Source organism: Carya illinoinensis, chromosome 4, assembly GCF_018687715.1.
Source record: "Carya illinoinensis cultivar Pawnee chromosome 4, C.illinoinensisPawnee_v1, whole genome shotgun sequence".
Taxonomy (NCBI): Eukaryota; Viridiplantae; Streptophyta; class Magnoliopsida; order Fagales; family Juglandaceae; genus Carya; species Carya illinoinensis.
Genome location: NC_056755.1, coordinates 35614506 through 35628138, shown reverse-complemented (window position 1 = coordinate 35628138; position 13633 = coordinate 35614506). Strand labels below are relative to the sequence as shown.

Below are 13633 nucleotides of genomic sequence, written 5' to 3'. Positions count from 1 at the left end.
TTCTTTCGTGCACATTTGTTGCCTTTGCACACACTCGGCACCCGTCGATAGGATGGTGACCTGGGTTGTCACCATCCGGACGTCTCGATTTTCCCGTGTTCGGGCGTGGGGATTTGGGGGCGTCACATATGTTCTTGCTTCAAGACTTAAAGTATGTTTGCTTGAATCTGTCCTCTGTTGCTTAAAGTATGTTTTTGTTCTTGCTTCAAGTATATCTCAATGCTTTCTTTATCATGTCTTGCTTGCTTAATCTTATCTAATCTGTCTTGTGTTTATGTTCTTGCTTCAATTATATCTCAATGCCAGCTTGTGAATCTATTTTCTTGCTTCAAGTATATCTCAATGCTTTCTTTATCATGTCTTGCTTGCTTAATCTTATCCAATCTGTCTTGTGTTTATGTTCTTGCTTCAATTATGAAATGTACTAGTGTTTAATATGTTTTGGTTGATTAATTTTATCCAATTAATTCTATGTTTATGTTGTTGAGGTGCCTTGCTTCTGGAGGCACATCGAGCCACTAAGGCAAGATTGTATACTAAAACTGTTCGAGTCAAATTAATTTGACTTTAACATCTGTTATAGTTGATATTAATCAACTATATCAGCCTTTCCTTTTGGAGGCACATTGAGCCATCAAGGCAAGGCTGTATAACAAAACTGTTGGAGTCATATTATTTTGACTTTAACATCTTTTAGTATCCTTGCTTCTGGAGGCACCTTGAGCCACCAAGACAAGGAGACATTGATTTTTGGCCAATGTCTTTATGCTTATTGTATGTTCCTGGTTTTGTGTTTACCATGAATAGACCCTAGCAAATGGGTGATCCAGTGAATGAAGTTCATCCGGTAGAAGAGTATGAAAATGAAAACTCGATTGGGATTAGTTTAGTAGAGGCCATATCTGATAATGATGGAGATACTGCAAATACTTAGGCTCCTAATACTGTGTCTACTGAGAATGCTTCCATAGAATTGCAAACAGTAGCCAATGAAAGAAAAAAAAGAAAGAGGACTTCTGATGTATGGAATGATTCTGTCGAGGTTGATAGGGATGAGGTTAAACAGCCTCAATGTAAATGGTGTAAAACCTTGTTTAAAGCTTCTCGATCAAGTTCTACGACTACTCTACGTAGGCACTTACTAACCTATTTGCCATACATGGGGTCTAAGAAAAAACAAAAAGTCTTAGCAGTTGAGTCTAAGGAGGTAGATGGAAACTTCACTGTCTCAAACTTTACCTATGATCGTGGTAGGGTCCCAGAGCTTGCTGCTCATATGATACTTTACCATGAATATCCATTCTCTATGATGGAGCATGTGGTATTTAATAAATTCATGAGTGCAAACACTCCATATTGGGAAAAAATGTCACGGGCTCTTGCAAAGAAAGAATGTATGAGAACTTATGAGAATGAAAAGGCTAAGTTAAGGACTTTGCTTAAACATGTGAATAAAGTTCATATCACAACTGACATGTGGACTTCCTGTCAAAAACTTTCATATATGGTAGTGACAGTTCATTTTATAGATGCTGATTGGCATCTTCAACGGCGTGTGTTCAACTTTTGTAATGTGCCACCTCCACATACTGGCCTTCTTATTGCTGATGCTTTAGAAAAGTGTTTCCAAACTTGGGGGATTGAGAATAAAATTAGTTCAATTACTGTCGACAATGCTAGTTCTAATGATGTTGCCATTCGGATCTTGAAAGAAGATTTTAGGTTGAAAAGAACATTGACTGTAGGTGGGAAACTATTTCATGTACGTTGTTGTGCACATATAACAAATTTACTTGTACAATATGGATTGGGGGAGATTAGGGATATTGTTGATTGTGTAAGAGATGGTATAAAATATTTGGTAGCATTAGAGAATAGGCTAAAACAGTTTAGTGAAATTGCAAAACAGTTGCAATTGCCTTCAAAGAAACTGATTTTAGATGTGCCTACAAGATGGAACAGCACTTATTTAATGTTGGATGCTGCAATTCAGTTCAAAGAAGTTTTCCCTAGATATGGTGATAGAGATAGATGTTTTGAATGGGTTCCAACTGTTGAAGAGTGGGGGCAAGTTGAAAATGTTTGTCAACTACTAGCTATTTTCAATGAAGTCACCAATATTGTATCCGGAAGTGATTACCCAATAGCAAACTTATTTCTTTCGGAAGTTTGGAGAATGAAGGACATCTTAGGTAAGAAGAGTAGAGATGAGAATGAGTACATGAAATCAATGGTAAGGAAAATGAGTGCTAAGTTTGACAAATATTGGGGGGAGTGTAATCTATTGATGTCAATTGCTGCAGTCTTAAACCCTAGATTCAAAATGGTCCTGATCCAGTTTTGTTTTCCTTTAATTTATCACATGCCGGATGCTGCTAAGAATATTGATCATGTCTCTCAAGTGTTGCATGAGTTATATCATGAGTATGTTCATGAATACAATTCAACTCTTGAGGCACAAAGAGAGCAGGATAATGCTCGAATGAATGTATCTGGTTCTTCCTCAAGTGTCGGGACTGGGAGAAGCATGCAGAGTGGCCAGTCATTATTTAAATCTTTTGTTAGGAGTGTTGATACCGTGCAGCCTAGTAAATCAGAACTGGACAATTATTTAGAGGAGAGTATATATATATATATCTGTGAAGAGGGTTCAGATGCAAGTTTCGATGCCTTGGATTGGTGGAAAACAAATAGTCTCAAATTTCGGACTTTGTCCAAATTGGCCCGAGATATATTAGCTACCCCAATTACCACAGTTAGCTCAGAATCAACATTCAGCGCAGGAGGCAGAGTCATTGATCCTCATCGAGCGTCATTGTCAACTGAAACTGTCCAGATGTTGTTATGTGGGTCTGATTGGGTTAGAGCATTATATGGGCTTAAAAGATCATCAAGCAATTCTGTAAGTGTAATCTATTTAATTTACACTGTCTATTGCTATTTTATTATTTTATACTTACTATTATTAATTTATTTACAACAATACTAACTACTTTTTTTTCTTGTCAATAGAAGGATGTTCCATCAGAAACTCAGATTCTCTTGCCATAGCCATAGGCCCATACAGACTCAGATTCTGTTTAAATTAAGCATGTTTAATCTATGGAGCTTTTGGGCAGTTTTCTAGTTTTATCTAGTCTGTTTTGGTTAATCTATATGATTTACTTTCTGATATTTGGACAGTTTACTTTGTAATATTTGGACAGTTTGGCTTTTCTATCTAATATGATCACATGAAAGTTCAGGTAATTTCTAAGTTCTAACTCTTCACCATCTAGATTTTCTAAATTTCTTTAAATGGCAAATTAAATTTTGCATTGCAAACATCCCTTGACAATATTACTAAGTTAAAAGTACTTGAGTAATTTTGCAAGGGAATAAATATTATATTAATGTTTTTTTTTTTGTTTATTAGTGTGTGTAGGTTGTCCTGTGGTGATTCTGTTCAAGTTTGGGAAATTGTTTACTTCTGTCATGGTGAACTCAAATATTGTATAAGTTTGGGCCCTTCTAGTCATTGTGAATTTGTTGGTAACTAGTTGGCATATTTGCTTTAACTATCAGCCTTTCCTTTCCTTTTTGTATGCATATTGCTACTGCAGCCTGCTGCTTTATATATGTTCTGTCATGTTGACTTTGTTTTGGTAACTGCATGAGGACTTTGATTAATTGATTAGTGTATGCCTTTTGTTTCTTGAGAACTTGTTTCTATGAAGAATTTCACGTGCAACTCTAATGTATTTTGTTTCACTGTTAGTTACCTTGCCATGTTGATTGTATTGCTTGTTTGATTTCTGTTTTGTATAATTGCTGTGTAATTTGGACAATCTAGCTTGCCATTTCACTCTATATGTAATTTAAAATGCTGACGTGCTTTGTAAAATCAGTGAGCTTGCCATTTTCTTCTACTGCTCGTGAAATTCATGTTTTGTATACTTTATTGGGTTTGTCAGTTGTTGTGCGAGTTTGCCATTTGATTCCATTTTATTGCAGTTTGCTAATTCTAATTTCTAATGCTACTACCTGCTTCAACCTGTTTGAAATATGCCATTTATTTCGTGCAAATTAAGTTTTGCATTCCTGTTACAAATCCCTTGACAGTATACTAAGTTAACAGTACTTGAGCAAGGGATTAAAAATCTGTTAACAAATTTTTTTGTGTATTAGTTAGTGTATGCAGACAGCAGCGCAATAATGTATATGGTTCTGACTTCTGGACTGCATTCGTGAAGATTGAGGACTTCACTGATTTCAATTTTAGATCTCATTCTTTGTTTTGGAGTTTAATGTACTAAGTTTCATTTCTTACTGTTGTAATTTGTAAATAAACTCTGTTTTCATTCACTAGTTCTATTTAGAAAGTAAATGTCAATAAATAGTCTCTAGAAGGCTTCATGATGTAAATTTAAATTTAAGTTGCAAGTGGCTATTATTCTCCATTAAAGAAAAATAATTTGTTATTATTCTGATGCAGAATATTATTTGTATATTGTATATTTTGCAAATTACATATATGTACTCGAGCCGATCTCGAGTCGAGCTTGGGCTCGGCTCGTTAACAAACCGAGCTCGAGCCGAGCTCGAGTTTTGGTTAAATGTAAACGAGCCGAGCTCGAGCGTCAACTTCGGCTCGTTTATTGGACGAGCCGAGCTTGGGCTCGACTCGAGTTGTGAACGAGCCGAGTTCGCACAACCCAAACTCGCTCGAACTCGGCTCATATACAGCCCTATGCACGACTGTGCTTGTATGTAGCAAAACTCTTAATGTTTATGTTTAAAATTATAATTTTATGTTATATGACATGTTATATTAATTTTATGTTATAAAAATAATAGATTTGAATAATAAGATTAGAATTTTGTGTTATTGTAATTACCAATTTAGCATATAATATATATAATATAAAACAAAATATTATATATAATATAAAAATTATGAATATATATACCGGTTTGGTTCAGTTTAAACTAATTTTTAAAATATGAAAACCTATATCGCATCGCTTTAGAACTGGTTTCGATTTTTAAGAACTAGTACTGCACTAGACTGTTTACAAATTGGATCAAACTGGTGGGTTTGGTCTAGTTTGGTCTGGTTCAACCAGTTTTTTAATTTTTTTTTTACACCCTTAGTTAAAACGAAGTGGCTTGACCGAGCATGACAAGGTATATTCATCTATTAACTTCTTGTTGCTATTTTACATATTGTGTTGCTTTGGTTTTGGATAAATGCACACTAATTATTGTGCAATTTGTTTGTATTTTGCTAGTTTAACAAAGCTAAGATTATGTACTAATCACTAGAGAAAACTCAATTTCCATTAAAGCTTTGTTGGCATTTAGTTAAGGATCAATCAAAATAGGTTGAGCATTGCTCCAAGGACCACCCAAATCGAAGATCCCGAATGTTGCCAAACCCCAACCCGTACATCTGTTATGCTAGATTAACTAAATGAAGCTAAGGGGAAGCATGTTGTTGACTTGGATAGGCAAGTGGGAAGGAAAGTGGAGAAAGTGAAATGAAAGACCACAAATAGGATAGATGAGGACATTGTCGAGATCTCCATGATGAATTATACTCTTCTTGAGGAGTCACATCTTCAAGAGAAAGAGTATTAATTTATGTCTTAAGAAGCATAAAATTCATTTCGATTGTTAAATAGAGTATCATAAAATATGGTAGGAGGACGAGAGGATCAAGTTGGATATGGACAAACTTCAATTTACCTAGTTTAAAGTCGAGGAGAAAGCGGGAGAGGGAACGGTTAGAAAGGGATGAGCAGATTATGTTGACGAATATCACTAGCTAAGCTGAATTACAAAGAACATATTTCCATCAACGTCAATGAAAATCATGGCAAAACGTAATGCAGATAACTAGTGAAATGAGAGGACAATTAAATTATAAATTCTTTAATCATTGTGAAAATTTTCTTGATGACATTTTATGGTTAATTTATATCTCCTTAACTTTTTTTTTATTATTTTTTCCCTTAAGGACATTGTTTGTAATGTTAGACAATGTTTGTGATGTTAAACATTAAACATGATGTTGGATGCATGTAATTGAGAATACTGTTTGAATAGCAATTTGCTTTTGAGAATGAAGATGGCTTATGCTTGAGAAAAAATTAGCCCAAATCTTGTTGTGATATATTTTATTCACAAAATAAAATCATAATTGGAATGGAAACACCAAACTAACAACAAATATTACTATAAGTGTAATCGGTCTGGTCTGGCCAATTTTGGAGGAGAATTTCAGACTTGACCTATTTTTTTGGTCCATCAAAAGTCCAGACCAGTAAGGACTTTGGACTAAACTGGACTTCTTTGGCTCGGTCCAATCTCTTGTCGGAGCATTTCAGTTAAAGCCATTTTTTCTTTTCTATTTTTCAAGATTTTGACAAAAAATTATATAGAATGATAAAAAAAAAATCAAGTAAAGGATATAATCTAAGTAGTCTAACTAAGTATATTCTTAACTAATTAAGTATAATAAATTAATAATACTAATAGTATGTGTACTATCAATAATTAATAGTTAATACTTTGTCTTAAAACTATTAACCTTTAATTTTTATATAATCTAAACATAAATAATTACTTATAATTAGTTAGAAGCTGAAAATCATATAATTACTTGCTTTTAATTTATATAACTACTTAAAAAATTACAAATATCATATAAAAATTATTTAAAAATTTATATATTAAATTAGATCCAATGTTGGTTGAAAATGCACTACCTTGAGACTGGAATAGAAACTCAATTTCTTTAGTTTCTTGGACTGAATTCGATCGGTTCGGTCGGTTTTCTCCGTCCAAAGGAGAAAAACCTTCAACCCTACATATTACACTAAACTTGAAGTTTTTGTTGTTCTCTTTTTTTTTTTCTTTTTTTTTTTTACAATTGGCTATATAATTGCCATGATGATCAATTAGATCCAACTGGAGCTGAGAATGAGCTTAGGTGTCTCCAATTTGATGATGACATTGAATGAACTTTAAAAGTTTACCTGTATGATTGCACGGCAATTCAAGAGGAATATCATCAACTTGTTTGTCATTGAAGTCGGGAACTCCATTATCATCTCATTTGTCTTCAATGATCATGTTATGTAGAATTATGCTTGCTTTCATAATATTTTTTAGATCATTGATTATGAACATTCGAGCTGGTCCATAAATGATTGCAAAGTGTTATTGAAGGACCACAAATGCATACTCTACATCATTTATTGTTGATTCTTGTGCTATTGCAAAATATTTCTTCTTATTCGCTTATGGACATGGGATCTTCTTTACAAATGCTGACCATTTGAGATATATACCATTGACAAGGTTGTATCTCATAGTATAGTTATTAGTATTAATTGACTAATTGATTGGAGGAGCACTTCCTTGGATGAACTCAATGAAAATAAATGATCTCTCTAGTATAGTTATAAGTATAGTTATTAGTATTAATTGAATAATTGATATCATTATAAGAATCAAGTAATCGAAAAAATGCATCTCATATCCAAAGATCATATGATGCCACCGATTCCAAGATAATAGTTAGTTTAAGACTACGACCGGAGTACATACATTTCCATGCAAATGAGCAATTTTTTCACTTCCACTGCATGCAATAAATGCTCCCTAGCATCCTGGAGAATCCTCATTGCTCACCAATTGAAAGCAATCGAACAATATCATTGACAATTGAAGACCTCAAATATTCATTAGAAAAAATATTTACGACGACTTCCACAAATTTTTTCAAGCTCTCCATTATGGTGCTTTCTCCAATCTATATGTATTCATCTATGAAATCGGCAGTTACTCCATATGCAAGCATTTCTAAGTACAACAGTTATCTTTTGAAAGGAATATAGACCAAGTCTTCCAACATTATATCTTCTTTGAATGAAGTAAGACTCGTAAGCCACTACTTCATGCTAAATATGAAGAAAATGAGAACGATCCATACGAAATCTCGTTCGAAATATATTGGAGGGATATATGGTGATTCTGCAAAATGGTCACAAAAAAAAGTCATTCGTGCCCTTGTATATAATCACAACTAATGTACTTATGACTTTGACGAGTACCACCATGAGTAAATGTTGATCCCCCATCTTTGTTGAGAACTATTTCCAACTCCTATACAGAGACTAAGTGAAGAAGTAATTTGCCAAATAAAGAACAAGCTATAGAAAGGGCGAAGGGAAGAATGAGGCCGGAATAAAAGTTTTCTTTTAATCTCAAATGAAATTGAGGTTGTTATGGACATCAATGAAAGAACAAGCGCTCTTATTTATACATCAAAATATTGAAAATATGAACATTAGGAAAATGACAAAAATTATTAGTACTGGGAGAAGGACAAAAAATATTACCATTAGAAAATATTACTGTTGGAAAATGCAAATTTTGAGAAAAAAAAATTATTCTTAAAAATGTCATAATTTTGAAAATATTATCGTACTCACTCAAAAATAATTTAAATTTTTGTTTAAAATATTCTCTAGAGATCAATAGTTCAAACCAGAAAGAAAAAGACAAAAGAGTGAGTTGTTAGGATTGTAAAATGAAGTGAATTACAAAATAATAATAAAAAAGAATAGAAAAAAATTATTTTAATAGAAAAGGGAAAGAATATGGAATGAGATATAGGATGTTTTAGAAATATGAGTGGTTAAAATATTGAAAGATAATTTGAGTAAAATTTGGCAAAACTTTTGATCTTCCTAAAGTGAATGCTCTTAAGTGGTTTGCCCTTTTGTTGTTGAGAGCATGCCAAGTCAATCATCCCTAGTATCACAACCGTCAAGCACCTCTAAAGCTTGACGCACTAGCTAGAGTTCTGGCTTCTAACAACCATTCGAGTAGACACTCTCTAGCCACTAATGAACCATGATGTCAAACTTGGACTTTATATAGTTGAATTGATGTATTGTAGTGATGATATTTCAAACTTATCAAAATTGTCACTTGCACCATCCATCGATCCTGCCTTTCTTTTATGGGGAAAAATGTGATTAACTACATATGAAAATACAATAAGAGAGGGTGAGGGACCTCAAAGAAGTTCAAATACAAACATTAAAATGTATAAGATTACAAAACAAATAGGAAATAGAGCCTAACAATTCCAACCCTATGATTTCTCCACTCATAGTCGAGAAACATATCACTTCGAAGGAAATTTTTTTGATTTAAGGAGAATCAAACCGCGCAATGATATTCACTGAAACTATCCTCATAAAGGGTGTCAATTAGGGCTGTACAAAAAACCAAAGAACCGACCGGAATCGACTCAGACCGGCTGCCGGAGGTCGGAACCGGCCGGAACCGGAGTAGAACCGGTCGGCGCACGGTAGATTTGATTCAAAACTGATGTGCAGCGGTTCGGTCCCGATTTGAACCTGGGTCGGACCGTTGAACCGACCGATGGTTTAAGTATTTTTTTTTTATTTATACATGTATGAAACGACGCCATTTCACTTAAACTGAAGTGAAACGGCGTCGTTTTATAACTTAGTATTGGAAAAAAAATTTAAAGGAACGGCGCCGTTTTCCAGTCTTCTTCTTCTTCCGTTCTTCATATCTCTCAAACTCTCACCAGCCGTCGCTCCTCTCTCTCTCTCTCTCTCGCTCTCTCTCTCCTTCTCTCTCTCTCTCAAGGCGCACGCAGCACAGCTCCTTCGCCACTCGCCAGCTCTCTCTCTCTCTCTCTCTCTCTCTCTCTCTCTCTCTCTCTCTCTCTCTCTCTCTCTCTCTCTCTCTCTCTCTCTCTCTATGCTTACCTCACGGGTTGCGGTCATATTTCTCTCTGTCTCTCAAAAATCTCGCGGCCTCACCGCAGCCTCTCGCTCTCTCTCACGGCGCACACAGCCACCGACGATGCCGAAGAACCGACCAAAGTTATGCCGAGACCGAGGACAACGGTTTCCTCCCCATTCTCCAGCCGGTTTCGGTCGAGATTTTCAATATTTTCACCCATCGGTGCGGTTTCAGTTTTTGTCCAAAACCGAAACCGATATGTCGGTTTTCACCCTTAATGTCAATGAGAATTCCCTCACTCGCATCCTTTAATAGCAGAACATACATCGGTAGCTTCAAGCAAAGATTGTCAGAAAAATGTTAAGACATATATAGATGATTAAATCTATTTCTTCCTAGCAACTTATACTTTTGGGATAAGTAGTGATTTTACGTAATAATAGAGTAGAGATCCTAAGCTCAAATCCCGACTATACACTCAATTAAAAGGTGAAACCTCCTGCATGTTAGCAGGTGCTTAATAAGCACATATTTGAATTTGAAAGTTCCTTAAGAACCAAGATAAAAATTCTCAAAAATAAAAATAAAAATTGTAATATATATAAGTTTTACTTGTTGATTTATTTGGTTCTACATGAGATCACAATATCGCCTAGCTTCTTGTGATATAATCAATTTAAACCAGTCCATATATGATCACCGTATTATTTGGATTAGGATACCTTTGGTTCGTGGAATGTACTTTTTCAAGATTGATTCTTGTTTAGAAATTGTGGAGTTTGATTCAATGCAATGGAGACTCAAAAACTTGTCTTTGAAGGAGGTGGTTCTATGAAAAATACACATTTGACCTGTTTGAAGAATTTTTGAGAAATCCTATCTCACGGGATGAGATCGAGAGGATCATTTCTATTCATTATATAATATTGTTATAGAGTGCATCTTTCTTTGATGGTTTATACAAGAATAGCTAAATTTATGTAAGTCACTAAAATTATGTAGCTAATTTAAGCATGTACAACTAGACCTTCCAAAACTAACCAAAGACTTATGACAGCTAGTATAACAGCTAGCCTATTGCTGAGGGTGGACATATTGCAGGATATCCTCCTCTATTTCCGCTGTTTCTTTAACTGACTTGGGATTGCTTAATTTACGAACTGGGATTATGGGAGCACTACTATCACTCCCCCTCAAACATGGCCGAGGATCAGGCAGAATACCAAGTTTAATTTGAAAATTTTGGGACCGAGCCTTTGGAATTGGCTTAATAAAGATGTTAGCCAGGTGATGAGAAGAGGAGACAAAACGAGTTTCAAGTAAACCAAGTACCACGTGTTCACAGACATAATAGTAGTCTAGCTCGATATGCTTCTTGTGAGCATGAAGGACTGGATTCATAGCTATGTAGAAGGCGCTGAGGTTGTCATAGTGAAGTGAAGGGGGTTTGGGCAGAAAAATGCCAAGGTCTCACAACAGATGAGAGAGCCAAGTAAGCTCAGCTTTAGCACTGGATTGAGCCACTATGGTTTGCTTCTCGACACTCCACAAAATGCAATTGCCACCAAGAAAGATATAAAAACCAGTCGTACAATGACGCATGAAGGGGCACCTTACCCAGTCTGCATCAAAGAAACCATAGAGATCAAGACTGCTGTTGGAGTGGAGATAATGACCCACGTTGGCAGTACCCTTAAGGTAACTTAAGATCTATTTAAGAAGATGAATATGAGACATAGTAGGGGACTGCATAAACTAACAGGCACAGTTCACACTATAGGAGAGGTTGGGCCTTGTAAATATTAGATATTGCAAACCACCTACAATGCTCTGATATGATCAGGAATAAGTTCAGTAAGGGAACTTAGATGCCGACCTTTAGAGGGATGGAGGTGGCAATAGGCTTGCAATCATACATTTGAAAATGAGTCAGAAGTTCAAGAGCAAATCAATGCTAAGTGAGAAACATGTTAGGACCAAGTCTGTGCACTTCAATATCGAGAAAGTGGTGGAGGTGACCAAGATCCTTGATGGAGAATTGATGACCCAATTGCTGAATGAGCCACTCTATTTGAGTGGAACTAGTGCATGTGACCACCATATCGTAAACATAGGGTAACATGATAAGTATACCTTGTGGAGAGTGGGATTAGTAGAACTTGAATAGAATCCAAGCAGAAGAAGAAAGTCACTTAGCCGATCAAACTTGGCTCGTGGAGCTTGCTTAAGTCCATCAAGGGCACAACGAAGCTTGCACACATAAGAAGGATAATCAAGATCGACTTAGCCAGGGGTTATTGCATATAGACAGGTGTGTTGAGCTTTCTATGAAGGAAAGCATTTTTAACATCAAGCTGTCAAAAATCCCACCTTTTGAAAACTGCAAAGGTGAGCACAACATGAATGCTAGCATGTCAAATAACTAGAGAAAATGTCTCGAAGAAGTCCACACCATCAATTTGAAAGAACTCCTTAGCAATGAGATGAGCTTTAGAACATTACAAGTAGCCATCAAGTTGTAGTTTGGCTTTTTAGACCCATTTACAACCTACAACATTCATGTTAAGGTGCCAAGGTAGAAGAGTCCAAGTATGGTTTGCAGCCAATACAGTGAGTTCTTCTTGCATGGTAGAGGTTCAACCATGATGCTTTTTGGTGAAGACAATGGACTTAGGAATATCGGGAATGGTAGAAATAGTGTGCAGATTGGCATATCTGGGTTTGGGCTTTCAAATTCCTATTTGTGATCTTGTAACCACGGTGTGAGGAGGTGTTGCAAAAGCAATGTGCTATGAAGGACCACTAATCAAAGAAGGTACAGGCTCATGAGGAGGGTTTGGTGGAGACTCACTGGCTAGAGGATCTGCATTAGATAGAGGCAAGGAATGAGGAGAAAAGGCAAATATAGCAAGAAGAGAAGTTGTCCTTTCAGCAAAAGTGGAGAGCTCCCCCTCAATGTCAGTTTGACCATGACACATGGGAGAGATTTTGGTTCCAGCTTGTGTTGCCTATAGTCACCAAGGTAGGGGAAACATCTTGAGCCGAGAACTTGAAGAACACTATAGTCTGGGTGTGCATGATGAAGATGAAAGTAGGGTGAGTCCATATCTAAGTTTTGTGAAGGTAACCTGTTAAGTAGAAAGACTGTAGTGGAAAAGCAATCACACCAAAAGCGGTGAGGTAGATTAGCATGAAAGAACACAGATAATCCAAATTCTATAATGCTACAGTAACCTGTTAAGTAGAAAGACTGTAGTGGAAAAACAATCACACCAAAAGCGGTGAGGTAGATTAGCATGAAAGAACATAGATAATCCAAATTCTATAATGCTACAGTAACTACTTTTAGCCTTTCCATTTTGTTCAGGAATCTTAGGACATGTAGATTGGTGGTGAATACCATTATCCAGCAAATAGGTTGTGAGAGCATGGTTAGAAAACTCCCCCACCTTTGCCCATTTGAAAATAGAGATCTTAACATTGAATTGACATGCAACAAGTTTGTGAAAATAAACAATGTTGTCAAATAGTTCTGACTTATGGTGAAGTGGAAGCAACCATGTGAAACGAGTATATTCATCAACAACAGTGGCATCATATTGATACTTGTACCTTGAAACAATAGGTGCAGGCCCCCCAAGATCACAATGAATCTTGTAAAAAAGAAAGTCAATGTTATTATCATGAGGTAGAGAAGGAAGTTTGGTAGCTTTGCCCATTTGGTAGCTGGTACATATTTTAGTACTTTTGGAATTAGAATCAGAGACAATAAACTTTTGATTACAAAGATAATCTAAGATTTTGGAATGAGGGTGACCCAATCGCAAATGCCAACAAGTGTTATTTGTTCTTCAAAATC

At 35.8% G+C, this 13633-nt stretch overlaps 1 protein-coding gene across 1 annotated transcript; it reads left to right on the top strand.

Annotated features, from left to right (window-relative positions):
• Window positions 1–817: 817 nt before the first annotated feature.
• LOC122306447 (zinc finger BED domain-containing protein RICESLEEPER 2-like) lies at window positions 818–12521 on the top strand. The gene is made up of 5 exons (XM_043118877.1): window positions 818–847; window positions 935–2902; window positions 11230–11472; window positions 11657–11889; window positions 12407–12521. Exons 1-5 carry the CDS (start codon window positions 818–820, stop codon window positions 12519–12521), a joined length of 2589 nt encoding a protein of 862 aa, XP_042974811.1.
• Window positions 12522–13633: the final 1112 nt, after the last annotated feature.

What these genes read in the sequence shown, in the direction of transcription:
- LOC122306447 (XM_043118877.1), top strand. Translation starts at nt 818, where the DNA reads ATGGGTGATCCAGTGAATGAAGTTCATCCG. An exon ending in ACGTTGGCAGTACCCTTAAG is followed by an intron (nt 11,473 to 11,656) that starts GTAACTTAAGAT and finishes GCCGACCTTTAG; the next exon opens with AGGGATGGAGGTGGCAATAG. An exon ending in CACCATATCGTAAACATAGG is followed by an intron (nt 11,890 to 12,406) that starts GTAACATGATAA and finishes CTTGCATGGTAG; the next exon opens with AGGTTCAACCATGATGCTTT.